Raw genomic sequence first — 25,956 nt, forward strand, 5'->3', positions numbered from 1 at the left:
TTTTTTTCAGGATCTGCATACTCGAAAATAGGAAAACGGAACGGATTCCGTGATTTGGACAGCACTATGATTGGTGTCCGTATTTTTGCAAAGGCAATTAAAATTAATGGACCCGTAAAAACGTTCCGATTTAAATCGGAACGGAAACGGAGTGTTATAACGGACGTGTGAACGGACCCTTAAGTGGATGGTCTGCTATGGAGGCCAGTGTTAAAGGGCAGATTGCTGTAAAGGCCACTGTTAAGGGGGTGGTGTGCTGTGAAAGTCACTGTTAAAGGGGAAGGCTGCTGTAAAGGTCAAAGTTAAGGGGGTGGGCTGCTGTGGAGGTCCAATTTTAAAGGGACGGGGCACTGTGGGGGATGTTAGTGTTAAGGGGTGAGGGCTGTGGAGGTCACTGTTATGGGTCGGGGTGCTGTAGATGTCACTGTTAGGCCCCTTTCACACAGGCAAGTATTCCGTGCGGATGCGATGCATGAGTTGAACGCATTGCACCCGCACTGAATCCTGACCCATTCATTTCTATGGGGCTGTGCACATGAGCGGTGAAAATTGCAGCATGCTCTATATTGTCCGATTTTCACGCGACGCAGGCCCCATAGAAGTGAATGGGAAGCGTGAAAATCGCATAGCATCCGCAAGCAAGTGCGGATGCGGTTCGATTTTCATGCACGGTTGCTAGGAGACGATCGGGATGGAGACCCTGATCATTATTATTTTCCCTTATAACATGGTTATAAGGGAAAATAATAACATTCTGAATACAGACTGCATAGTACAATAGTGCTGGAGGGGTTAAAAAAAATAAAAAATAATTTAACTCACCTTAGTCCACTTGATCGCAAAGCCCGGCATCTCCTTGTGTCTCCTTTGCTGAACAGGACCTGGGGTGAGCATTAAATACAGGTAAAGGACCTTTGATAAGGTCACTCCGGTCATCACATGGTACGTCACATGATCTTTTACCATTGTGATTCACCATGGTTAAAGACCATGTGATGACCGGAGTGACGTCATCAAAGGTCCTTTACCTGTATTTAATGCTCACCACAGGTCCTATTCAACAAAGGAGACACAAGGAGATGCCGGGCTTCGCGATCAAGTGGACTAAGGTGAGTTAAATAAAAATTAAATTTTTTAACCCCTCCAGCGCTGTTTTACTATGCAGTCTGTATTCAGAATGCTATTATTTTCCCTTATAACCATGTTATAAGGGAAAATAATACAATCTTCAGAACATCAATCCCAAGCCCGAACTTCTGTGAAGAAGTTCGGGTTTGGGTACCAAACATGCACGATTTTTGTCACGCGAGTGCAAAACGCCTTACAATGTTTTGCACTCGCGTGGAAAAATCGCGCATTTTCCCGCAACACACAAACATTAAATGAGATAGATTAAATATACCCAAGCGAAGCCGGGTCCTTCAGCTAGTAGAATATAAGGGGGAAAACTGTTTTCTAACATCTCAAATTCAGAAATACAGAAACACAAAATACAAAAAAGCTTAAGTTATCGCTGGAGTCGGGGCTTTGGCTTACCGATTCCACAGCCCTGGTCGACCCTCACGGAATGGCCATGCGGACATACGGAAACAAAATGCTCACGGAGTGATTTCTGTTTTTTTGCTGACCCATTGAAGTGAATGGTTCCGCATACAGTTCACAAAAAAACAGAACAGAAAAATAAGTTTGTGTGCATGACCCCTTAGGTAGGTGTTATGGCTGATCGGTGTATGCTTAGTTTGTCATCGAATTACAGGTCAGACAAATTTTGATATTCAAAAAGGATAGGCCTTTGTGTCTACTTGACATAAAAACAGAATGAAACACACGTTCAAAACCCCTTTTAAACCTTACTTTTTATTTATTTTTGGTAAAATATGTATATATCAACATATTTACATTGAAGGGGTTGTCAGAGAAAATTAAAAGTATCAGAGAAGCCCCTCAATTGACTAAAATATAAAATCATATTATACCTTTATACCGTTCTGTGTGGCGGTGGTCCGGTCCTTCTGCCGCTACAGTCAGTCACCATCCTCGTAGACCACCAGGCTGTTTTGCCATAGTAAACTAAGCTACGTGGCATGTATGGCATTAAGAGCTTATTAAATCATTACCTTTCCTTCTGAAATCGGTTGCTGCACTTAGCATTTTATGCAAATTATGCAAATGAGATGTTCTCTGTACAAGGACGGGTCCTGGAGAAGAACGGTGCTGAGCATACGTTAAAATTCTGGCACACTCTGCAGGCAAAAGCTTATGGGGCTAAGCGAGAGCAGCATAGAGGCGTCTGGTCCTGTTGGGAAAGGAAGGGCTTACTGTGAAGAACAGAACTGGACTACATGGAGGGCCATCCGCCCTTGGTGCACCGAACATTTCATTTTGCATATTTAAAACGAAGTAGGGCACATTTATCAAGCTCGTCTGTTTTCAGGCTTAAAATTATACAGGCGTATTTCAATCATCTATCTTTCTTTTGCTGAGTATTTAATAAAAGTCGCACAGCCGTTGATGAATTAGACTCGGCGTATTGCTATTTGTCTGACCTCTGGTGGCTGTTTTTCAGTAGGACAGGTTCATATTCACTTAGACTGGCCAAATTTTTTTGCACATGAAATAAGTTGCATTTTTGCAGAGAAAAGTCACATGTCTCCAGAAAATTGGGACTTTTAATGGAAAGTCGCTCTTCACCACTGAAAACAGACAAAGAAAAGTATGCTAGCCCTGGGGTTGGAGTAGAAATTAGACTGTTTTTGTAACAAATTCAGGTTAAAAAAAAGGCGCACCTACATAAATAGGTCAGAAAAAAGGCTCAAAAGTTTAAAAACTTCTGAATCTGTCTAAAATTCAAAATAGGCGAACGAGGTGCAAAAACCTCAAACAGGCTCAATTTCAGTAGTAAATGCAATTAAAACAATAAGACTGTCTACAACAGCATTTTTTAGACTGAAAAAAGGTGCAAATGCTTTAGTAAATGTACCCCAGTGTTCTGCCAAATTCTGTAAGAGATTTAAAAAAGAAAGGGCAAGGATTTCATTACTTCTGTAAGCTCTACATGACACTTTGCTTAGGCTAGTTTCATACTAGCGCTAGGGATCCGACAGGGAACAGCCCGCCATCTTTCCAGTTTTCTTGCGGCTGACTCTCGCCATATTTGCCGGGGTGCGGCCAGATCTCCACCGGTCCCCAATATAGTTGATGGTGCCGGATGGAGACGTTCAAGTATGGCAATGCAGAGAGATCCGGCAGGAAACAGCTGCCAACTCCCTAGCAATAGTGTGAAACTAGCCTTAGCAGCTAAAGATCTGCAGTTTGTCAAAATGAAACAAAATGTAATAATAGCCCAAACAATGTAAGAACAGAGGTAAAATTGGTGGAATTGTTTTAGGTTTATTATTAGAATATCAGTAGAATGCTTCAATAAAGCTAAAGCTCGAATGTCACAGATCCATGCCTGCTTGAAACCCAGCCCTAAGACCCAGAATCATTCCTGACATCACATCTACAGGACAGGGTCCAGGAGAATGAGCAGAACACCGCCCTGAGAGGCAAAATCATTGATGATGCTGTCTCTATAAGGGCAAATGCACATGGCCGTGTTTCGCGGCCGCGAGCGGTCCGTGGTATGCCGGGCTGGATTCCTGTTCAGAGCAGGAGCGTACGGCGTCATTGGTTGCTATGACGCTGTGCGCTTCATGCCGCCGCAGCTGTACAGTAATACACTATACGAGTGTATTACTGTACAGCAGCGGCGGCATGAAGCGCACCGCGTCATAGCAACCAATGAAGCCGTGCGCTCCTGCTCTGAACAGGAATCCAGCCCGGCATACTACGCACCGTTCTCGGCCGCAGAACACGGCCATGTGCATTCGGCCTAAGGCTGGTTTCACACGGGCGTTGCAGATTGGGGCCGGATGCGTTCAGAGTGCGTTCAGTGAAACTTGCACTATTTTGCAAGCAAGTTCAGTCAGTTTTGGCTGCGATTGCGTTTAGATGTTCAGTTGTTTCCGCGCGGGTGGAATGCATTTTGATGCGTTTTTCACGCGCGTGATAAAAAACTGAATGTTTACAAACAACATCTCTTAGCAACCATCAGTGAAAAACGCATCGCACCCGCACTTGCTTGTGGATGCAATGCGTTTTTCACGCAGCCCCATTCACTTCTATTGGCCCAGGGCTGCGTGAAAAACACAGAATATAGAACATGCTGCGACTTTTCACGCAACGCAAAACTGATGCGTGAAAAACAACGCTCATGTACACAGACCCATTGAAATAAATGGGTCAGGATTCAGTGCGGGTGCTATGCGTTTTCACGTCACGCATTGCACCCGCGCGGAAATCACGCTCGTGTGAAAGGGACCTAAGGCAGAGCCTTACAAGCTTTGCCAGGCCTCAGATGTAGACGTGATGTCATCATGATAGGGAACCAACACAGTGGAAAACGTCACATGGCCACGATGCAGTGCAGGAAAATGAGGCATTACAGATAAACAATCACCATTAGTAAGTGTTATCATGTTGTTTCCTGTCAATTGATGTTGACAATTGCAAAACTGGAATACCCCTTTGAAGGGGCATCTACCTTTTAGATATTAATAAACAAATCAGTGGTGGTCCTACACCCAGCACCCACACTAATCAGCCGTTCACAGCTGCCACAGGAAACAGTACACTGGCACACCCGCCACTAGACAGTGAAATGAGCCCTCTGCTTCCTGCTCTGCCCTGTTTCCAGAGTTAGCCAGAAACAGGTGATCGTTTGAGGTGCTGGGTGTTGGATCCCCAATGATCTGATATTAATAACATCTGAAGGCAGGTCATGAATATCTAAAAGGTGGACAACGCCTTTAATTGTCCACCTAAATGCTCCCTAAATATTAATGGGGTTATCCTAGAGAAGATAATGTTGAGCTATCCCCTGGATAGGTTATCATTATCGCATTGGCTGTGGTCCAGATCCCGCCACCCCCACCAATCAGCTGTTTCAGAGAGCCAATGTGCTCACCCTAGCTATAGTGAGCACTGTGGGCTCCCGGCAACTTTCCAAGCACAATTCTGCACTATGTATAGCCGCTGTGCTTGGTATTGCAGCTCAGCCCCATGGACTTGAATGGGGCTGAGTTGCAGCTGGCCATGTGACCATTGTGTGGTGAAGTCACTGGTCTTGGAAGAGGCTGCGGCATTAACAGAGAGCCTGGGCTCTTTGAACAATTGATCAGCAGAGGTCCTAGGTGTCGGACCCCCGCATTTCTGATATTGATTACTTATTCTGCCCTTCAGAGAGCCCTGTTGACCAGCCAGAAGCACCATATTTTTGTTATCTTTCCCATTACATTATATTTTCCAGAATACACAGTCTGAAGCATCTCATGTCTGCCAAACATAAGATAAGGTTCTTCAGAGACCTGCAAATACACAGTGCAGAGCATCTTTCCTTTCCCATATACTGTATATAGTTCAACTCAGCACATGCAGGGCATCTTATGACGCTTAAGAAAGTGCTCTGATGTACTTAGAGGCCTCACTTTGGCTTCTAGCTGAGGACCTCGGAAGGCATTTACTAGGAGCAATTACCCCTAATAGCTTTACTAAAGCATTCTACAGGGGGTATGATATAGTTTACATTTTTGTAAGGAGAAATAAGATGTAGTCACTGGTTTGTATGTGTCTTTAAATGCAACGTCAGCAGTGGCTTCTGGACAAAACGTTTACCACAGACAGAACAAGAATAAGGCTTTTCATTAATGTGAATTTTCTGGTGTTTAATCAGATGAGACTTGCAATTGAAGCTTTTCTTGCAGTCCAAACAAGAGACAGATTTCATACCAGTATGGACCTTTTGATGTTTTGCACGGTCAGAGTTGGTGGAAAAACGTTTACCGCATTCAAGGCAAGGATAAGGTTTCTCACCTGTGTGAATTCTCCTATGAACAATAAGGCTGGCGCTACAATTGAAACTCTTCTCACATACGTTGCAAGAGTATGGTCTCTCTCCTGTGTGTATCCTACGGTGCACCGTCAGGTGAGCATTACGGTTGAAACATTTGCCACAGTCCAAACAGGAAAAAGGTCTCTCCCCAGTATGAACCCGCTGATGAAGTGTAAGGTGGGCACTGCAACTAAAACATTTTCCGCATTCCTGACAAGGATATATTTTCATCCCTTTATGAATTCTCTGATGGACATCAAAGAGTGACCTTGTTCTGAAACAATCCCCACATTTGGAACATTCAAAAAGTTGAGAAGCTTTATGTCCTAAGAACTCTGAGCTGTCATTGAGATGTTTTTGATCCTCAAAGATATAATATGTTTGACCTGAGGCATGAGTTGCTTGGTTCACAGCCATAAATCGCGTTTTTGTGTTTATTACAGGTGTATAAATGTTGGCATCTCTGAGCCTCTGTTCTTCCAATGAACCTGGGTCTTCTTTAACAAGGGTAGGTGGGTATTGCAGATGATCTCTGGAAGTATAAATGTCAATGTCTAGAAGATGATCTTCCTCCCAGGAGACTTGTTCTTCCTTAATGTATGGAGATGAGAATTTTTGGATGTGTTCTGTAGGTGTAAACATCTTTGAGGCTGTGAGGTACCTTTCATCACATAGCTCCTCCTCAATATGAAATGATTTATAATGTATACGATCTGAAGGTGTATATATTTCAGAGTGTAGAAGACTTCCCTCTTCAAATGACACTGGTTCTTCTTTAATATGTGGAAATTTATATTGTTTTAAGTCATCTAAAGGTATATTAGGTGTGCAAATTTTGGTGTCTCTAGTGTCTGCTCCATCACACAGGACTGGTTCATTCTTACGATCAGCCCATTGATATTCAAATTGGACATTTTTGGGTAAATCTGTTGCAAGTAAAGCAAACAAGGTAAAACATCTACAATTGTATTCAGTTTATACAGATTCTACTGAAGGTGGTTAGTTCTCTTACCCGGTGAGGTGAGGGCCTGTTGTTTCTCTATCATGACATCTTTGTAGAGATCCTTGTGTCCTTCTAAATACTCCCACTCCTCCATGGAAAAATAGACTGTAACATCTTCACACCTTAAAGGGACCTGGCACACATAATGTAACATTCAGATACCTCTCTTAAAGGGGTTGTCTCACTTTATCAAATGGCATTTATCATGTAGACAACGTTAATACAAGGCACTTACTGATGTATTGTGATTGTCCATATTGCCTCCTTTGGCTTGATTCATTCTTCCATCGCATTGTACATTGCTCATTTGCAGGGGTTATGGCCACCACTGCTATAGGAAGTAGTCGAGTGTGCATAGGCACGCATGTGCAGCATCTCCCATACAGGCAGCCTTGTGATTGTGCTGCAGTAGTGGCCATAACCCCTGGAACAAGCAGTGTATAATGCGATAGAAAAATGTATGAATGGACAATCACAGCAGATTAATTTTATCTACATGATAAATGCCATTTGCTGAAGTGAGGCAACCTCTTTAAGCTGCCATAAATACTTTATATAGATGTCAACCAACAGTTGTCCCTCTCAGCTCCCCTATATACATGCTGTCTCAGCTCAGCATGAGTTTTCATTGAAGATACGGGGGAAAGCCACTACCAGACCCCGTTGGCAGAGGCTTATCTCCCACTGGAATAAAATGATTGGGCATGGTGAAATCTAACATGCGGATCCCCCTTTTCCTGAGTGCATATGTCAGGAGACCACCATATACGTAGGGTTGTCAGCTCATTCTTGGTTTCAGATGACTTCATCTTAGGGTAAGTTCACACTGAGTTTTTTGGAGGCGTTTTTGAGGCAGATTTTCTTGCAGATTTTTTAGCCAAAGTCAGAAGTGGATTCAAAAGGAATCGGAGTATAAACACAGGACCTTTACTTCTTCCTGATGATTCCACTTCTGGCTTTGGCTGAAAAATCTGCCTCAAAACCTCCTTCAAAAACTCTGTGTGAACCTACAATTGGTGTGTCTGGCCAGTAGTATGAATCTTCAAAATATGTCTGGCAACGGCCTATCTCTGGTGAGAACAAGAATCAGCCATGTTGAAAGCTAACATAGCTGATCCTTCTTTCCCCTGACATCTGCTGCTTGGTATGGGTCAGTCCTGCCATCTTTCATCTAATGTGTAAAGACACCATTAGGATTACTTTAATGTCCCAGCATTCCCAGCAGCGCTCACCTCTCCAGTCAGCAGTTCGGTGATCTTGCTGGTCAGTTCTAGGATCTTCTGCTCATTGTTCCTCTCATGTATCAGCAACAGAGATGAAGGGTCTGTGAACTGGGTCTTACTCCTTCCTCCTAACTTAATGGGCAAGCTTTTTGGGGTCACATGCTCTCCAGATTTATTTTTCACTATTGCATAATCCTATGTATAGAGAAAGGCGCTGATCAATATCACTATATACATTCGCAGAACCCATCACCTATCAAGTTATTGATGAAGATAAGTGGTGCCATATGACCCAGTTCACATAATCCCTTACCTCTCCAGTTAGAATGAAGATTATCTCAAGAGTAAGGTTTAGTATCCTGTTAGTGAGGTGGCTCTGGTACTTGTCTATCCTCTGTCCATCCATGTCAGATGATGTCCACAAGGCTGTCCAGCATGAACATAGGATTCACTTTGATTTTACCTTGGCTGGAGACAACTTTCTGAGTCCTTAAAGTGATAAAGACAATATTAGTATAACCAAAATGTGATATATACGGTTCACTCAGAGCTCTATCTATAAATGTAAAGGACACCATCTACAAAAAAAATAAAAAATGATGGTTTGTCCAAAGCAAATATGTAATTATTTTCCCTAGGCTAGGCATAAAAAAGTAAGGCCGCCTGTGTGTTGACTTGATGATTATGCTGTCAGATCCCTCTCACACCAGTGGTGGTTTGGTAAATACAGTGCATTAAGAAAGTCCTCAGACTCTTTTACTTTTTATTCATTTTGTTATGCTGTGGCCTAGTGCAAAAATAGAAAAATAGTTTTTCCTCATAATGAAAAAGTGGATTTTTTTTCCAAAACGTTGCTAATTTTATGAAAAGGAAAAACTAAAATATTGCAGTGACATTCAGACCTTTTACTTTTCCGGACTTACCTGAAGCACCTTTGGCAGTGATTACACCCTCCAGTCTTCTCAGGTATGATGCCACAAGGTTTGCTCGCCTGGACTTGGGGATTTGCTGCCATTCTTCTCTGCAGATCTTCTCAAGCTCTGACAGGATGGATGGGGATTGTTGGTGGACAGCAAATTTTCAGGTCTCTCTGGAGCTGTTTGATTGGGTTCAAGTCAGGGCTCTGGTTGGGCCACTCAAGGACATTCACAGAGTTGTTCCTAAGCCACTCCTGTGTTTTCTTGGCTGTATGCTTAAAGGATAACTGTCACATTTAGACCCTAATTTCAATTTTCATATATGTAGTTACTAATAACATGATATTCAAGAATCAGCTACTATTAGACTGACTTATTTAATAAGATTCAGCCCTTAGCAACCAGTCTGCATAAAACTGCAATTTCACTATTCAGTTAAGATGGCCGCCACTGCCCTCACCCTGAGGCTAATCCCGCCTGCCCTAACTAGCCAGTAACAATAGCCCCCCAAAAGTGTCAGTAACCAGAGCCCTCCCCCTAAAGGGTTAATCTCCTGCAGCACAAAGGGGTCCTCTTACCACATGTTGCTTTCATTTATACACTGAGCAGACGGCAGATCTCCCTTCCCTGGTCTGCGCTGCTTTGGCTCTGCATTGTCCCAGCTCTGCTGAGTGAGGGAGCGTCTGCCAAGCGCAGGGACAGGGAGAAGTGCGCACAGCCCAGGCACTGTTATCACTGTTTAATCACTTACTTACAGTCCCTGGCTGTCAGTAATGTGACCCTGCACGCTGCGTGCTTCTGTGTGCTCTGTCCTTCAACAGATAGATGGACCATGCCTAGCAACCCTATTTTAAGCACAGGTAAAAGTAGGCAGTACAGGGAACAAAAATGTGGCATTAAGGGGTAATTGAATACACTGGGAAAAGTTGAAATAGGGCCACCAAGGTGATATTAATCACCACAATCCAATACTCCCCCAAAAAAATATACGACAGTTATCCTTTAAAGTCATTGTCTTGTTGAAAGGTGAACCTTCGGCCCTGTAACAGTCCTACAGGCTCACCTGTGTCAGAGGACCGCTGGCTGGAGGTAGGAGTGGAGCCCAGTGGCAAGGACCGCAGGCAGGTAGTAAGCGTGGTCAGACAATCCGGATGGCAACGGTGGTAGCAGTTCAGTAGGTAGGGATAAGGCAGAAGAGTAGTCGGTAGGCAATTCCTGGTCAGCAGTGGACTTCCAGCCGTAGCAAGAGCAACAGATGAGGAGAAGCTTGATCAAGGCTCAGGAGCTCAATAATCAGCAAGCTAGAGTGCAAGGGGCTGGACTTATATAGGGAAGTACCAGGTGTGGGGAATCAAGGGTGATGAGCAAGGCTTGGCAAGACTGAGGTTAACTAATAGGTTTCAGGGAGGATTGTCCAGAGAGGATGGTAGCCTAGTAAGCAGGGCTACTGCCTGGGATGTGGCTGGTCACGGGTTCGAATCCCGACAGTACTCCCCCCCCCTTCCAAGGTGACCTCCGGGCACCGCAGGGGCAGGCTTACCGGGGTGCCGTTGGTGGAACTCTTTTACCAGTCTGGGGGCGTGGACATTCTCTTCTGGCTCCCAGGAGTTATCCTCGGGAGGGTAACCCTCCCACCCAATTAGGTATTGTAGTCTTCCCCGGTGGATCCTGGAGTCGAGGATCTTTGCGACAACGTATTCTTCTTCACCCTGTACCCTCACGGGTGGTGGTGGGGGCGAGTGGCGGCCTGTGAAGGTGTTCTCCACGTATGGCTTGAGGAGAGAGCAATGGAAGACAGGGTGCACCCTAATGGAGTCCGGAAGGTCGAGCCGGAACGTGACCTCGTTGATTTGTGCGGTGATCCGGAACGGACCCATGTATCTTTGGGCAAATTTTTTGGAGGGGACCTTCAATCTGAGGTTCCTGGTGGACAGCCATACCTTGTCTCCCACATGGAAGCCCGGGGTGGGTTTGCAACGTCTGTCTGCTCCCTGTTTAATGTAATAGAGAATCCCAGCAGACGTGACTTTAGTCTTCAAAGAATTTTATTTTCACAAATCAATATGTCCCATCATCAAGGACGCGTTTCGGCAACTGCCTTTTTCAACAGGTAAGTTTACATGGTCAGAAGCACATATATATATACAGGCATCAATGATTAAGGATAGGGAGTCTCCCAGTGGCATCACCGCCCATAAGGGGTGGTACATTTCAATTAGGTATACAAATCAAGGGTTAGTCACTCAAGTGGGCGGCACTGATATTAGAACACATACTGATGAATAGTAAATAATAAATACCAGTGTAGCTGAGAAAATTCTTCAATAAGTAGATGTCTAGAGAAATGATAAATGACAAACAAAAGATGCATGAGTAAACAGAACCAGAACTTAGATATGCATAATTTCATAATCTCTATAGACTAACCCTTGATTTGTATACCTAATTGAAATGTACCACCCCTTATGGGCGGTGATGCCACTGGGAGACTCCCTATCCTTAATCATTGATGCCTGTATATATATGTGCTTCTGACCATGTAAACTTACCTGTTGAAAAAGGCAGTTGCCGAAACGCGTCCTTGATGATGGGACATATTGATTTGTGAAAATAAAATTCTTTGAAGACTAAAGTCACGTCTGCTGGGATTCTCTATTACATTGCACGTGGAACTGGTCCTATCCCGCGCGGCGTGCACCTCAGCGAGTGCTGGTCTACTTACTGCAATGCTCCCTGTTTAAAGCGCCTCTGGGCAAGCTGGAGGTTGTCTATAATGTTCTCTTGTGCCTCCTGTAGGGTTGTTAGGCGTTCGGCCACTGCTGGGAGGGTGGAGGCAACGGGTAGGTGGGGAATGAACACCGGGTGTGAGCCTGTGTTAGCAAAGAAGGGGCTGTGCTTGGTTGAGCTGTGCTCAGCATTGTTGTAGGCGAACTCGGCCGTGGGGAGATGATCAAGCCAGTCATCCTGCAGGTGGGAGCTGAAACAGCGTAGGTATTGCTCTAGGGTCTGATTAGTTCTCTCCGTCTGCCCGTTTGACTGAGGGTGGAAAGCAGAGGACAGGTTCACTTTAACCCCGAGCGCCAGGCAGAAGTTCTTCCAGAACTTTGAGGCAAATTGTACACCTCGGTCGGAGACCACGTCGTCCGGGATCCCATGCAGCCTGAAGACCTCTCTGAGAATAAGATCGGCCGTCTGTTTGGCTGTGGGTAGGCCTTTGTAGGGGATGAAATGGGCCATCTTGGTGAGACGGTCGACCACGACCAGGATGGTGTTCATCCCTTTTGAAGGAGGAAGGTCTACCACAAAGTCCATGGAGATCGAGCCCCAGGGGCGGGAGGGAATCGGGAGAGGTTGTAACAGACCCACAGGAGAGGAACGAGGAGTCTTATTGCGGGCACAGACCGTGCACGAGGAGATGTACCTCTTGATGTCCTCCCTGTATGTTGGCCACCAGAAGGAGCGGGAGAGAAGCTCCTGGGTCTTTCTTGTGCCAAAATGGCCGGCCACCTTGGAGTCATGGTTGAGTTTGAGCACTTCGAGCCGTGCGATTTCTGGTACATATAGTTGTAGGTCCTGATGAAACCAATGACCGTTCTTAAACGTAAGGCTGACATTGCCTGTGGGGTGGGAGAGGAAGGGGTCATTTTCATATCCTTCTTTGATTGTGCCCAGGAGTTCTTTAGAGTAGGTGGCCCCTACGACCCTTCTCTCGGGCAAGATGTTATTTTGGCCCTTGTTACTCTGTGAGGGCTCGGAAAACATTCTGGAGAGGGCGTTAGCCTTGCCGTTTTTTGATCCAGGGCGATAGGTGATGAGATAGTTGAAGCGGGAAAAGAATAGGCTCCATCTGGCCTGTCTGGCTGAGAGTCTCTTAGCGCTGCGGATGAACTCGAGGTTCTTGTGGTCAGTTAGTACGATTATGGGGTTGGTGGCTCCCTCCAGCAGGTGTCTCCACTCGGAGAAGGCATCCTTGATCGCCAGTAGTTCTTTGTTCCCAATGTCATAGTTCTTCTCAGAGGGGGACATCTGGCGGGAGAAATAGGCACACGGGTGTAATAGCATCCTCTCCCCTGTCCGTTGTGACAAAACTGCCCCCACCGCAGAGTCTGATGCATCCACTTCGACTGTAAATGGGAGCTCGGGGTTCGGGTGGATTAGGATTGGGGCAGAAGTGAAGAGGAGTTTCAACTTGGTGAAGGCCTCCTGGGCCTCGGGTGTCCAGGAGAAGGGGACTGCCTTCTTGGTGAGTTGGGTGATTGGTGCTATGACCTTGGAGAAGTTCCGGATAAACTTCCGATAGAAGTTGGCGAAGCCAATGAATCTTTGTATCTCCTTCTCGTTTTTCGGAACGGGCCAGTTCATCACAGCTTGGACCTTCCCCGGGTCCATACTTAGGCCCTCTGGGGAGATGATGTATCCGAGGAACTGAGTGGTGGTTCGCTCAAACTCGCATTTCTCTAGCTTGATATAGAGAGAGTTCTGTCTGAGCCTCTGCAGTACCCTGCGGACGTGTTCGCGGTGCTGCTCGAGGTCTTCAGAGAAGATCAAGATGTCGTCCAGGTAAACGACTACAAACAGATCCAGCATGTCCCTGAGGACGTCGTTAATGAAGTGCTGGAAGGTGGCGGGAGCATTGCAGAGTCCGAAAGGCATGACCAGGTACTCGAAATGACCATAACGTGTCCTGGAAGGCGGTCTTCCATTCGTCCCCAGGGCGGATTCGGACGAGGTTGTAGGCCCCTCGAAGGTCGAGTTTGGTGAAGATCTTCGCTTCCCGGAGTCTCTCAAGGAGTTCGGAAATCAGTGGGAGCGGGTACCGTTTTTTTACGGTTATGTCATTAAGCTTTCTGTAGTCTATGCAGGGACGCAGGGAGGAGTCTTTTTTCTCTACGAAGAAAAAGGGGGCTCCCGCGGGAGAGGTGGAGGGCCGGATGAACCCCTTCCTCAGGTCCTCGTCCAGGTACTCTTTCAGAGCCTTGAGTTCAGGCTCTGAGAGGGAGTAGATACTGCCAAAGGGTATTTCGGCCCGGGCAACAGTTCTATAGGGCAGTCGTAGGGTCGGTGTGGTGGCAGCTTGTCTGCGTTTTACTTGTCGCAGACATCCTGGAACTCGCTGTATTGAGGGGGTAGCAGATCCTTGACAGATAGTTTTGAGATGGTGGTGTTTTCGGGTGGAAGGACGGGTTTGTGGGAGCAATTTAGCGTGCAGAACTCGGACGGGAATCGTATGCAGCGGGTTTCCCAGTCCACCGAGGGGTTGTGGGTGGCCAACCATGGGATGCCCAAGATCACTGGGAACTTCGGGGAGGCGATCAGAGAGAAGTGGATCTTTTCACTGTGATCTGGTTCTATGAGGAGTTGTAGTTCCGTGGTCTCGTGAGTGGCCGGCCCCGAGGAGAGTGGGGATCCGTCGACGGTTTCCAGGTCAATGGGGGCTGCCTTGATTGTCAGTGGAATATTCTTTTCGCGGGCGAAGGTTAGGTCCATGAAGTTGCCTCCCGCCCCGGAGTCTAACATCGCTGAACAGGGGAGTTGTCGCCCCTCAATCTCGATGAGGATGGGGACGATGAAGTGGGATCCATGAGCCGCCGTGTTGTTATTTTCAGGGGCTGCTGGTGGGGTTGGAGTCTGTGGTTGCTCCTTTAGTTCCGTGACGGCAATAGTCTTTCGGATCTTATGAGGACATTTGATGGCAAAATGACCCGGCTCCCCACAGTAGAGGCAGAGGTTTTCGGCCAGCCGTCTCTCCTTCTCAGCTGTGGATAGAGACCTACGTAGAGCGTCGACCTGCATAGGTTCAGTTGCTGACCGGGGGTCGCGCTGGGCGGTGGAAGAGAAGGAATAAGTGGGTCTGTGGTCCAAGGACCAGAGTCTTTCTTTCTTCCTCTCGGAGAGTGTTTGATCTATCCGGATGCATAACTGAATGAAGTCATCCAGATCGTCCGGGGCCTCAACTCTGGCGAGTTCGTCATTTATTAATTCGGACAGGCCTCGCCGGAATTGGCTCCTCTGTGCCGCTGGGTTCCAGGTGGTGTCCGTGACCCAACGGCGAAACTCAGCGGTGTATTCGGCGACGGAGCGTCTCCCTTGCCGCAGACTATGTAGTCGCGCCTCGGCTGTCGCACAGCGGTTGGGGTCGTCAAAGACTTGGCTCATTGCGGTGATGAAGTTGTTTAGGTTGTTCAGGAGCTGACTGTTAGTCTCCACGTATGGTGATGCCCATGCTAATGCTTCATCCGTCAGGAGATTGACCATGAATAGCACCTTCTTCTTCTCGGTGGTGAAGGGGGCCGGGTACATCTGAAAATAGATGCGGCATTGGTTTAGAAACCCCCGATACTGACGTCTATCACCGCCGAATCTTGGTGGGAGTGGCATGCGGGCATCTGCAGCCGTGCCGCGGACGTCCAGGAGTTGCCTCTGTAGTTCAATAATCTCGCTCTGTTGGCTTTGGACTACGACTTGGAGCTGGGCAAATTTCTCCTGATATGTAGTACCAAATTCTTGAAGTTCAGAGACCTGCTTACGCAGAGTGGCCATTGCGGACTCCATAGTGTGGCTGATTATTCTGTAACAGTCCTACAGGCTCACCTGTGTCAGAGGACCGCTGGCTGGAGGTAGGAGTGGAGCCCAGTGGCAAGGACCGCAGGCAGGTAGTAAGCGTGGTCAGACAATCCGGATGGCAACGGTGGTAGCAGTTCAGTAGGTAGGGATAAGGCAGAAGAGTAGTCGGTAGGCAGGCGGTGGGTCAGGGCAGGCGGCAGTAAGCGTGGTCAGACAATCCGGATGGCAACGGTGGTAGCAGTTCAGTAGGTAGGGATAAGGCAGAAGAGTAGTCGGTAGGCAATTCCTGGTCAGCAGTGGACTTCCAGCAGTAGCAAGAGCAACAGATGAGGAGAAGCTTGATCAAGGCTCAGGAGCTCAATAATCAGCAAGCTAGAGTGCAAGGGGCTGGACTTATATAGGGAAGTACCAGGTGTGGGGAATCAAGGGTGATGAGCAAGGCTTGGCAAGACTGAGGTTAACTAATAGGTTTCAGGGAGGAATGTCCAGAGAGGATGGTAGCCTAGTAAGCAGGGCTACTGCCTGGGATGTGGCTGGTCACGGGTTTGAATCCCGACAGGCCCAGTCCGAGGTCCAGAGTGCCCTGGATCAGGTTTTCACTAAGAATATATCTGTACATTTGCCTATGGAGCCCCAGGCTTTGATATTTCACTACATACGTTTTGATGGGGAGCAGTCCGACTAAGATCCCGATCATCTTACATTCTATCTGCTGCAACGCTGGCTCATAGATGCCATGCCAGACATTTCTGTTGTGATCTCTGAGTTGAAGGTGCTGATGGGTTTTGAAAGAGTGGAGGCAGTAAGACACAAGGAGTGCTCGGCTTCAAAAATTTTCAACAAATGGCGAACCTTCATCATTGCCGACTTTAGCCCCGCGGATATTACGGAGCTGGTCAAACCCTTTCAGTATACCTCCTGGTACCTTAAATCCTCTTTGTGTGACACCTTGGGTCCTCTGGCAGTGTAGCCCTGTTTATCTTTTTCCCCACGACCCCCTCTGAAGGGTTCTATTACAGTCCAAAGCCTATTTTTATATAAGCTTATATTTCATCATGATCTATACATTAATACATTACGCACACACGAACACGTAGCGGTCAAAGTTCTTGAAAAGCTGCTACTAAGAGGTTTTGCTCACATGTCACATATAGCCTTGGACTCTAATAAACAATAAGATAACTTAAAGGTGTAGCCAGCTAAGACGCCTGTTACTGGTTAACTTAAACATCATGTCATTTTCTACTATATATGTCTTATTAGATCAATAATAAAACTCAGAGTGATTTTGAACTACACAGAAGTATCTTGTCATTATCTCTCTCTCTGACGTCAGATTTAAGAACCAAATCAAGCTGAATATTGAAGTCTTGTACCAGGGGTACACATAAGGGGGAACATAAAGAATATTTCCTTACAACTTGGGGGCTCTTGTCCGGGATTGGGAAGGTCATCCTCCAGGTTTTGGTAAGAAGAGACACCAATTTTTTGTCCTCTGGCCATTCCGGGGGCACTGGCCACATCTCAATTCAAGTAAGTACGTAAGGGACCCTTAGATAGACTTCGAGTAAAGTACTGTGTCAGGGATACAGTAAGCATAACTCAGGGAGTTTTTGCTTTAGGACTCAGAGAAGTCCAGTAATAAGAAAAGTGCACTTTAGAGGGTTCAGGGAGCCCCGTAAAAGATCTGTTCCGGGAACAGAAAGGACTCAGGAAGTCCAGTAATAAGAAAAGTGCACTTTAGAGGGCTGAGGGAGCCCCGTAAAAGATCTGTTCAGGGAACAGAAGGTTTTTCAGCTTGATTTGATTCTTAAAAATATAATTGTAGAAGTTTTGCATGATAAGTTGTTTGATAATTGTAGATGTTTTGCATGACAAGTTGTTTTGTCTAACACAGTTATATAAGGGGAAGTGACAGGCTGGGTCGTAAGTGTACAGCTGTCGTCCCAAGACTAACATTCTGTTTTGTTTTTTGCTATTACTGTTTTGAATTCTTTTTGTAAGAAAATAAGTTTTGATAATGGGTAGTCAAACATCTAAGACAGAATACCCTAAACCAGAACCAGGAGAAACATGTAAACAATATGTTGCCCGAGTCAGTCTTACAAAGTATTACCTTGTTAACTCATGGGTAGATAATTTGGCAGGGTGGACAGAGGCAATGGAAGCGGTAGACCCCTTTCCCAGGGAAGGAGACAATAGCATATATCACATGGACATGGTCAAGGGTCTATGCTTAGGCGACACTGCCGCCTGAACGTATTTTAAACCTGACCCTTCATGGGATATGGATTATATGCAGAAAGGTGATAGAAGGACATATGATAGAGGTATTTAAACAAAAGTCTTCACTCCCAGTAGCCGTAGCATGTAAGCAAAAACCCTCAGAAAGCGTTACTGATTTCTGAAGGAGATTTATGGATTGCTGGAAATTGGAGGCAGGGCTACCAGTTCTCCAGAATGACAGTCTAATTATTTCCATATTTATTAACAATCTGATAGACTAATGCTTATAGTAAAACAGAACGTCTCCACATGGACTTCAGACAGCATCAGTTAATGGATAAGTATTGTATGTACAGACGTGGACAAAATTGTTGGTACCCTTTGGTCAATGAAAGAAAAAGTCACAATGGTCACAGAAATAACTTTAATCTGACAAAAGTAATAATAAATTAAAATTCTATAAATGTTAACCAATGAAAGTCAGACATTGTTTTTCAACCATGCTTCAACAGAATTATGTAAAAAAATAAACTCATGAAACAGGCATGGACAAAAATGATGGTACCCCTAGAAAACACAGAACATAATGTGACCAAAGGGACATGTTAATTCAAGGTGTGTCCACTAATTAGCATCACAGGTGTCTACAACCTTGTAATCAGCCATTGGGCCTATATATATGGCTCCAGGTAATCACTGTGTTGTTTGGTGATATGGTGTGTACCACACTCGACATGGACCAGAGGAAGCAAAGGAAAGAGCTGTCTCAAGAGATCAGAAAGAAAATTATAGACAAGCATGTTAAAGGTAAAGGCTATAAGACCATCTCCAAGCAACTAGATGTTCCTGTGAGTACAGTTGCACATATTATTCATAAGTTTAAGATCCATGGGACTGTAGCCAACCTCCCTGGACGTGGCCGCAGGAGGAAAATTGATGACAAATCTAAGAGACGGATAATCCGAATGGTAACAAAAGAGCCTAGAAAGACTTCTAAAGAGATTCAAGGTGAACTTCATGCTCAAGGAACATCAGTGTCAGATCGCACCATCCGTCGTTGTTTGAGCCAAAGTGGACTACATGGGAGACGACCAAGGAGGACACCATTGTTGAAAACGAATCATAAAAAAGCAAGACTGGAATATGCCAAACTACATGTTGACAAGCCACAAAGCTTCTGGGAGAATGTCCTGTGGACAGATGAGACAAAAATCGAAGTTTTTGCCAAGGCACATCAGCTGTATGTTCACAGACGAAAAAATGAAGCATATCAAGAAAAGAACACTGTCCCTACTGTGAAACATGGAGGAGGCTCTGTTATGTTCTGGGGCTGCTTTGCTGCGTCTGGCACAGGGTGTCTTGAATCTGTGCAGGGTACAATGAAATCTCAAGACTATCAAGGAATTCTAGAGAGAAATGTACTAGCCAGTGTCAGAAAGCTTGGTCTCAGTCGCAGGTCATGGGTCTTGCAACAGGACAATGACCCAAAACACACCGCTAAAAACACCCAAGAATGGCTAAGAGGAAAAAATTGGACTATTCTAAAGTGGCCTTCTATGAGCCCTGACCTCAATCCTATTGAGCATCTTTGGAAGGAGCTGAAACATGCAGTCTGGAAAAGGCACCCTTCAAACCGGACACAACTGGAGCAGTTTGCTCATGAGGAGTGGGCCAAAATACCTGCTGAGAGGTGCAGATGTCTCATTGACAGTTACAGGAAGCGTTTGATTGCAGTGATTGCCTCAAAAGGTTGCGCAACAAAATATTAAGTTAGGGGTACCATCATTTTTGTCCATGCCTGTTTCATGAGTTTATTTTTTTACATAATTCTGTTGAAGCATGGTTGAAAAACAATGTCTGACTTTCATTGGTTAACATTTATAGAATTTTAATTTATTATTACTTTTGTCAGATTAAAGTTATTTCTGTGACCATTGTGACTTTTTCTTTCATTGACCAAAGGGTACCAACAATTTTGTCCACGTCTGTATCTAGTGTGAGCTATAGAGATCCACTTCCCACGCCTTCACACAAACACATTCCTGAGATAAGGGAAGCGGGCAGGACATCATGCAGAGTAAGTGATGTGTAATACATTATAGAAGATGAAGAATTGTTTGGTCATTTTCTTTCCCAAGCAGTGTAATGTGGGAATCCAGCTTTTAACAAAATGACTGTATGATTGTAACATGTATATTGTCTTCTTATAAGAGTTGATTAATCACAGAGTGAAAACCAGAAGACATTGGAAAACGCAGCAACAAACAGTGACATACTCCATTAGTAATTCTGGGTGTGGTGTGGATATCTGTTTCCAGGAAAGCTGTGTTTGTCTGTGCTGCAAGTTTTGGAATGAAACAAAGAAATTGTTTGACTGTGTTGGAAGATACATGATTCAGTGGAATGTGTATGGAGTATGGTATTTGTTTTCATATAATATGCGCATTGAGAATTTTATTTTATTTTTTATTTTTCTTGGAAGTTTTTGGTTTTTATTGGTGCCAACAGCATTGATCAAGCTGTACATTTTTTTTGTGAATTCAATTAAAAGTTTTTATGGGCCCTTTGTGTGTTCATGTCTGTATTGTAAAATCTGTTTGTTTCAATGTTTGCAGTTACGTGTTACATGTTAAGTGTTGTGCTCCACATCTGAGCTCTGTTCTTATGGGCAGCTGGCACACTACTGACGGACAGAAAGATGACCGCAGCGTCCGACTAAAAGGGGTGACTAAAGAGTGGGTGGAAAGAGAATCTGAGCCTTCTATGTGAATTAATGGGGTTTTGATAAAACCTTTCAAAACTGACTCACTACCACTTGAGACCATGGACAGGGAATACATCACAGATCATGTATTTAGCATTATACTAGATTGCCCAGTCAGCCTGCTAGGGAGAGATTTGTTCATTAAGTTTGACTTGCAGGTATTAGCAAAGAATCAGGGCATAAGAGTACACTCAGGTCTCTTCCAATCTCTACACCGGGGCCACTGATTCTTGCAAACATACGGGGCCACCCAGAACTTAACAACATTAATCCTGCATTCATAGATTGCACACTTTACACAGCTACTGTGAAACCAGGTGTCATCTCAGTATATCAGAAACAATACCTGCTGTCAAAAGAGAAACTTGATGCACTTAGGCCAATGATAGAAGAATTCCTACAAAAGGGAATCCTGGAAGAGGTGATTTCACCCTACACGCCCGTGAATCCAGTGACAAAGGCAGATGGTACTACCCGCTTTGTACAGGATTTAAGGGCCATTAACAACATCATTGTGCCTATAGCCCCTGTTGTACCTGATGTCACTTAATTATTATCTGCCATTCCTGCAGACGCTGTTTGGTTCAGTGTGATAGATCTGAAAAATGAATTATTTTCTATCCCAGTTGATAAGATAACCAGATTACTTTTTGCTTTTTCCTTTGACGGACGACAACTGACCTGGGGCAGAATGCCCCAGGGATATGCTGATTCACCTGTAGTGTACAGCATGGTCCTCCAAGCAATGTTAAAACCATGGTACCCCCCCCCCCCCCAAGGTTCTGTGCTGCTGCAATATGTCGATGATTTGTTACTGTGTAGCATGTCAGCGGAGGCCAGCAGTCAGGATGGTTTATCACTGTTATAATGGTTGTCAGGATGTGGTCACAAAGTGACACTTGAGAAAATGCAATGGTGTAAAATGCAGGTTGAATACTTGGGCTTTGTCCTCACAAAAGGTGAAAGGAGAATCAGCGCAGAAAAGAGTCCAGTCTAATCCGGGTCTGGTTACCCCGCACACCAGGAAAGAAATGTTATTGTTCCTTGGTATGATAAACTGCTGTAGACAATGGATTCCTGATTGCTCCTATTATGACAATGTTTTGAGGCAAGCCACTCTGGACGAAAATCCAGATTTGATTAAAAGGTCTTCTGAAATGTACAATGCATTTGATTATTTGAAATGTTTACTCCAGGGCTGGGCCTCCCTGACTATAATATGCCCTTCCACATGTTTGCACGCCAAAATTGTAAAACCATGGCGGGTGTACTGACACAAGAAAACGGAGGCATGTTGCGTCCTTGTGTATTTTTCTCAAAGGTAATGCCCACCCCTGTTCAAGCGATGCCGGCATGTCTAGGTTCTCTTGCAGCCTGTGCTATGATGGTAGAGTTGGCAACTCCTTTCACAATATGACATTACACCATTTTGCACACCGCTCATGATGTTGTAGGCCTACTCAAGGGCATCCACACTCAACACAGCAGGCAGCTGAGCTCATGGCACTCACTAGAGCATGTATTCTACATACTGATAGACCTGTCACCATTTATACTGATAGTAGGTGCACACATGGGGTAGTGTGGGACCATGGTATGATTTGACAGGAGAGGATTCACGGCAGCAGATGGTAAGGATCATGTCTCACAGGGCAATGCGCTGGCAGATAGGGTGGCGAAATGAGTGGCCAAATGCAACCCCACAGGTTTGTGTAACCATTGGGAGAGGCCATGTCTGGCAACTCCAACCCCTGAGATGTTGCAAATACTTACTGATCTTCAGTGGTATGCCAGTGAACAGGAACAGCAAGACTGTTGTTATCCAGTATTGCTGAAAAATCCTAAGATAGAATTAGAATTAGTCTGCAAAGAGGGGGAGTTATGCATTCCCCCAACACAGTGCTCCCATCTTAATAGCACATTTCCACGGAGTAGGACATAACAGCATTGAAATCCTTATGGGTAGGCCCTTTCCAACTCCTTGGGCAAGTCACCCCCTAGTGGTACAGGAAGGCGACATAGACCAGATTTGGGAAGACTATGTCACCAAATTGATACAGGTACTTAACAACACTGAGGAAAAAAGTTGCTTGTAAGTCTCCCTCGTTTCCACAGGAACCCACCCACCCGTACAGGGTGGGGGATGAGGTGGTGGTCGAAACACTGAAGAAAGGAAGAGCTCAAGGTGATTTCGCATATGGCCCACCTACTACCGTGGTTACAGTAACCAGAACAGCTGTGCTGACTGAACAATCTCCAATTTGGATCCACGCCACCCGAGTGAAGCTTGTGAGAGAAAGAGAGGAGGCAGGAAACAGAGGCAGACAGCCTTGGCCTTGAAGAAGGACGAGAGGTACTAACGGGGGCAGACAGCCCTGACCTCCAACGAGGCCCAGAGGTACTAACGGAGGCAGACAGCCTTGACTTCGAAGAAGATACAGAAGGGGTACTAACGAAGGCAGACAGCCTTGACCCCCAACGAGATGACGCAGTCGGGAAATTCCTCGAGATGGCTGAAATGTAGTGCCTTGATAATTGCAGTCCCCACCCCAGTAGATGTATGAACGGGGCTCCAACGTTCCCAAGCGAATGACACAGATTTACAGGATCATGATGTTAAATATGGATATGTAAATCCTTATCATGCTCGTTATGACTGTCCTATATATAAGACTCTACAAAGTAATATGATAGAAATAATCACAGGTCTTGTTACAGCGGCAGAAATATGTTATAATGTGATGAGACATTATTGCCTCCCTGCATACAAGCAAAAATGCAGAACAAGAGTAAGCCAAATATTTGTGATAGAGATCTAGGTAACTGTAAAAAGATAGTATCAGAAAAGAATATGCAATATAATATTACAAAAATAGTACCATCCCTAGACAAACATGTACCTCTACCAACAGGATGGGTATTGGCCTGTGGAAATACTAGTCACACATACATACCGGCCAATATTACAGAGGGACCCTGTACAATAGCTAGGTTGACATTAGCAATGATACCACTAGTCCCAGCAATGCAGACACGACACACGAGAGACACTTCCCTACAGTTACCATAAAATTGTGACTACAATGTGAATCTCCTCTCTAGATCAGAATACATGAGTTAAGGGGTATCTTTGATAGGGGTACCAGGGTTGGCCATATATAACCACAGGACAATATCAAAACTTGCCTGTTTTATGGTAAAACAGATAGATGTCACTAGTGCAGTTCTGAAAGATATGCTGCTGGATATACAATCATATAAAAAAGCTATCTTGCAGAATAGGGCAACTATTGACTATTTATTGCTCCAACATGGTATAGGATGCTCAGCGTTCACAGGGATGTGTTGTTTTAATTTATCTGACCATTCCAGATCAATCCAATCCCATATTCAATCGTTACATGACATAGCCAATAATATTAAGACGGATGTTGATTCATCCTCCTGGTGGGACTGGTTATTGAGCTGGATGCCGGATTTGAGTTGGTTAAGAAAATTATTTGTTAGTATTATAATCATAATTGCCTCCTTGATCATGATATGTTGCTGTATCCAATGTATACCGTCATTAATTAATACATTTATGAGATTTAGGCGAGTCCCAGATACACCACAAGCTGCATATATTCAGATACCTCACGAAAACCCTGGGTCTCCAGAGGATTACCAGCAATATTTACAGACACATTTTGAAAGGAAAAACAAGAAAGGAACAAAATGAAAAACCCATATTATATATGTAAATGGGTTTTAAAGAGAGGATTGAAGGGTTCTATTACAGTCCAAAGCCAATTTTTTATATAAGCTTATATTTCATCATGATCTATACATTAATACATTACGCACACAGGAACACGTAGCGGTCAAAGTTCTTGAAAAGCTGCTACTAAGAGGTTTTGCTCACATGTCACATATAGCCTTGGACTCTAATAAACGATAAGATAACTTAAAGGTGTAGCCGGCTAAGACGCCTGTTACTGGTTAACTTAAACATCATGTCATTTTCTACTATATATGTCTTATTAGATCAATAATAAAACTCAGAGTGATTTTGAACTACACAGAAGTATCTTGTCATTATCTCTCTCTGACGTCAGATTTAAGAACCAAACCAAGCTGAATATTGAAGTCTTGTACCAGGGGTACACATAAGGGGGAACATAAAGAATATTCCTTACACCCTCTCCCTCCCCTTTTCCCTTCCCCGGTTCTTGTTCACAGTTTTATTTAAAAATGCAGTCAGACACGTATGTTTAAGGCTCATGATCCATTAAATGTCGCACCGACTCCCTTGTTCTCGCAGTGGGAACATGGGAAATTCATTGTTGTATGATTTGTCTGTACATGACCCTTGTTCTTGTCATTTTGCAGATCTGCTTTCAATAAAAAGAATTAAAAAAAAAATGTATATATCTGTACTTCGTTCCATTTAGCCTTCCCTCAACCCTGACCAATCTCCCTGTTCCATTTGCAGAAAAACACCCCCCAGCATGATGCTGCCACCACCATGCTTTACTGTAGAGATGGTATTGAGCAGGTGGTGAGTGGTGCCTGGTTTCCTCCAAACATGACTCTTAGAATCGAGTCCAAAAAGTCCAATCGATCAGAACAGAGAATGTTCTTTCTCACAGTTCTTTCTGAGGTGCTGTTTTGGGCTTTCATGTGTCTTTTACTGAGGATAGGCTTCTTTATGGCCATCCTGCCAAAAGGCTTAGATTGGTAGAGTACTGCAGTGATGGCTGACCTTCTGGAAGTTTCTCCCATCTGCACACAGGATCTTTGAAACCAGAGTTACCATTGGGTTCTTGGTCACCTTTCTTATCAAGGCCCCTTTCCCCTGATTACTTAGTTAAGTGGAGCGGCCAGCTCTAGGAAGAGTCCTGGTTGTTCCAAAAGTATTCCAGTTAACAATTATGGAGGCCACTTTGCTCTTGGGAACTTTCAGTGCAGCAGAATATTTTTTTAACCCTTCTCCAGATCCGTGCCTCCACACAATCCTGCCTCTGATATGCATTGTCAGCTGTTAGCTCTTATATAGACAGGGATGTGTCTTTCCAAATCATGTCCAAGCAACTGAATTTACTACAAGTGGACTCCAGTCAAGGTGCAGAAACATCTCAAAGATGATCAAGAGAAATGGGAGACCCCATAGCAAACAGTCTGAATACTTATGTCCATTCAAAATTTTAGTTTTTCCTTTTTAATAAATTTGCACACATTTCTAACTTTCAGTTTTCACTGTTTTCATTTTCTCATTATGAAGTGTTGGGGGGTCATATTTTTTTCTGCTGGATTAATCTGGGTCTTAACTATAAACAATACTTTTC

At 44.7% G+C, this 25,956-nt stretch overlaps 1 protein-coding gene across 4 annotated transcripts in view; it reads right to left on the bottom strand.

Moving 5' to 3' along the window:
* Positions 1-1,846: 1,846 nt before the first annotated feature.
* Positions 1,847-25,956, bottom strand: part of LOC122940580 (oocyte zinc finger protein XlCOF8.4-like) — a 29,694-nt gene continuing 5,584 nt past the window's right edge. The window contains exons 2-7 of one of the 4 annotated variants that reach the window (XM_044297210.1): positions 9,082-9,350; positions 8,472-8,647; positions 8,168-8,353; positions 6,945-7,068; positions 5,914-6,858; positions 1,847-2,296 (exon numbers count right to left, since the gene is read on the bottom strand). In XM_044297210.1, the coding sequence (XP_044153145.1) occupies positions 2,226-2,296; positions 5,914-6,858; positions 6,945-7,068; positions 8,168-8,353; positions 8,472-8,564 (1,419 nt within the window). In that variant the 5' untranslated portion in view covers positions 8,565-8,647; positions 9,082-9,350 and the 3' untranslated portion in view covers positions 1,847-2,225. Of the gene's footprint in view, positions 2,297-4,262; positions 6,859-6,944; positions 7,069-8,167; positions 8,354-8,471; positions 8,648-9,081; positions 9,351-25,956 lie in introns of those variants that run through there. The other 3 variants (XM_044297208.1, XM_044297207.1, XM_044297209.1) reach the window with 3 other exon arrangements.

Source organism: Bufo gargarizans, chromosome 6, assembly GCF_014858855.1.
Source record: "Bufo gargarizans isolate SCDJY-AF-19 chromosome 6, ASM1485885v1, whole genome shotgun sequence".
Taxonomy (NCBI): domain Eukaryota; kingdom Metazoa; phylum Chordata; class Amphibia; order Anura; family Bufonidae; genus Bufo; species Bufo gargarizans.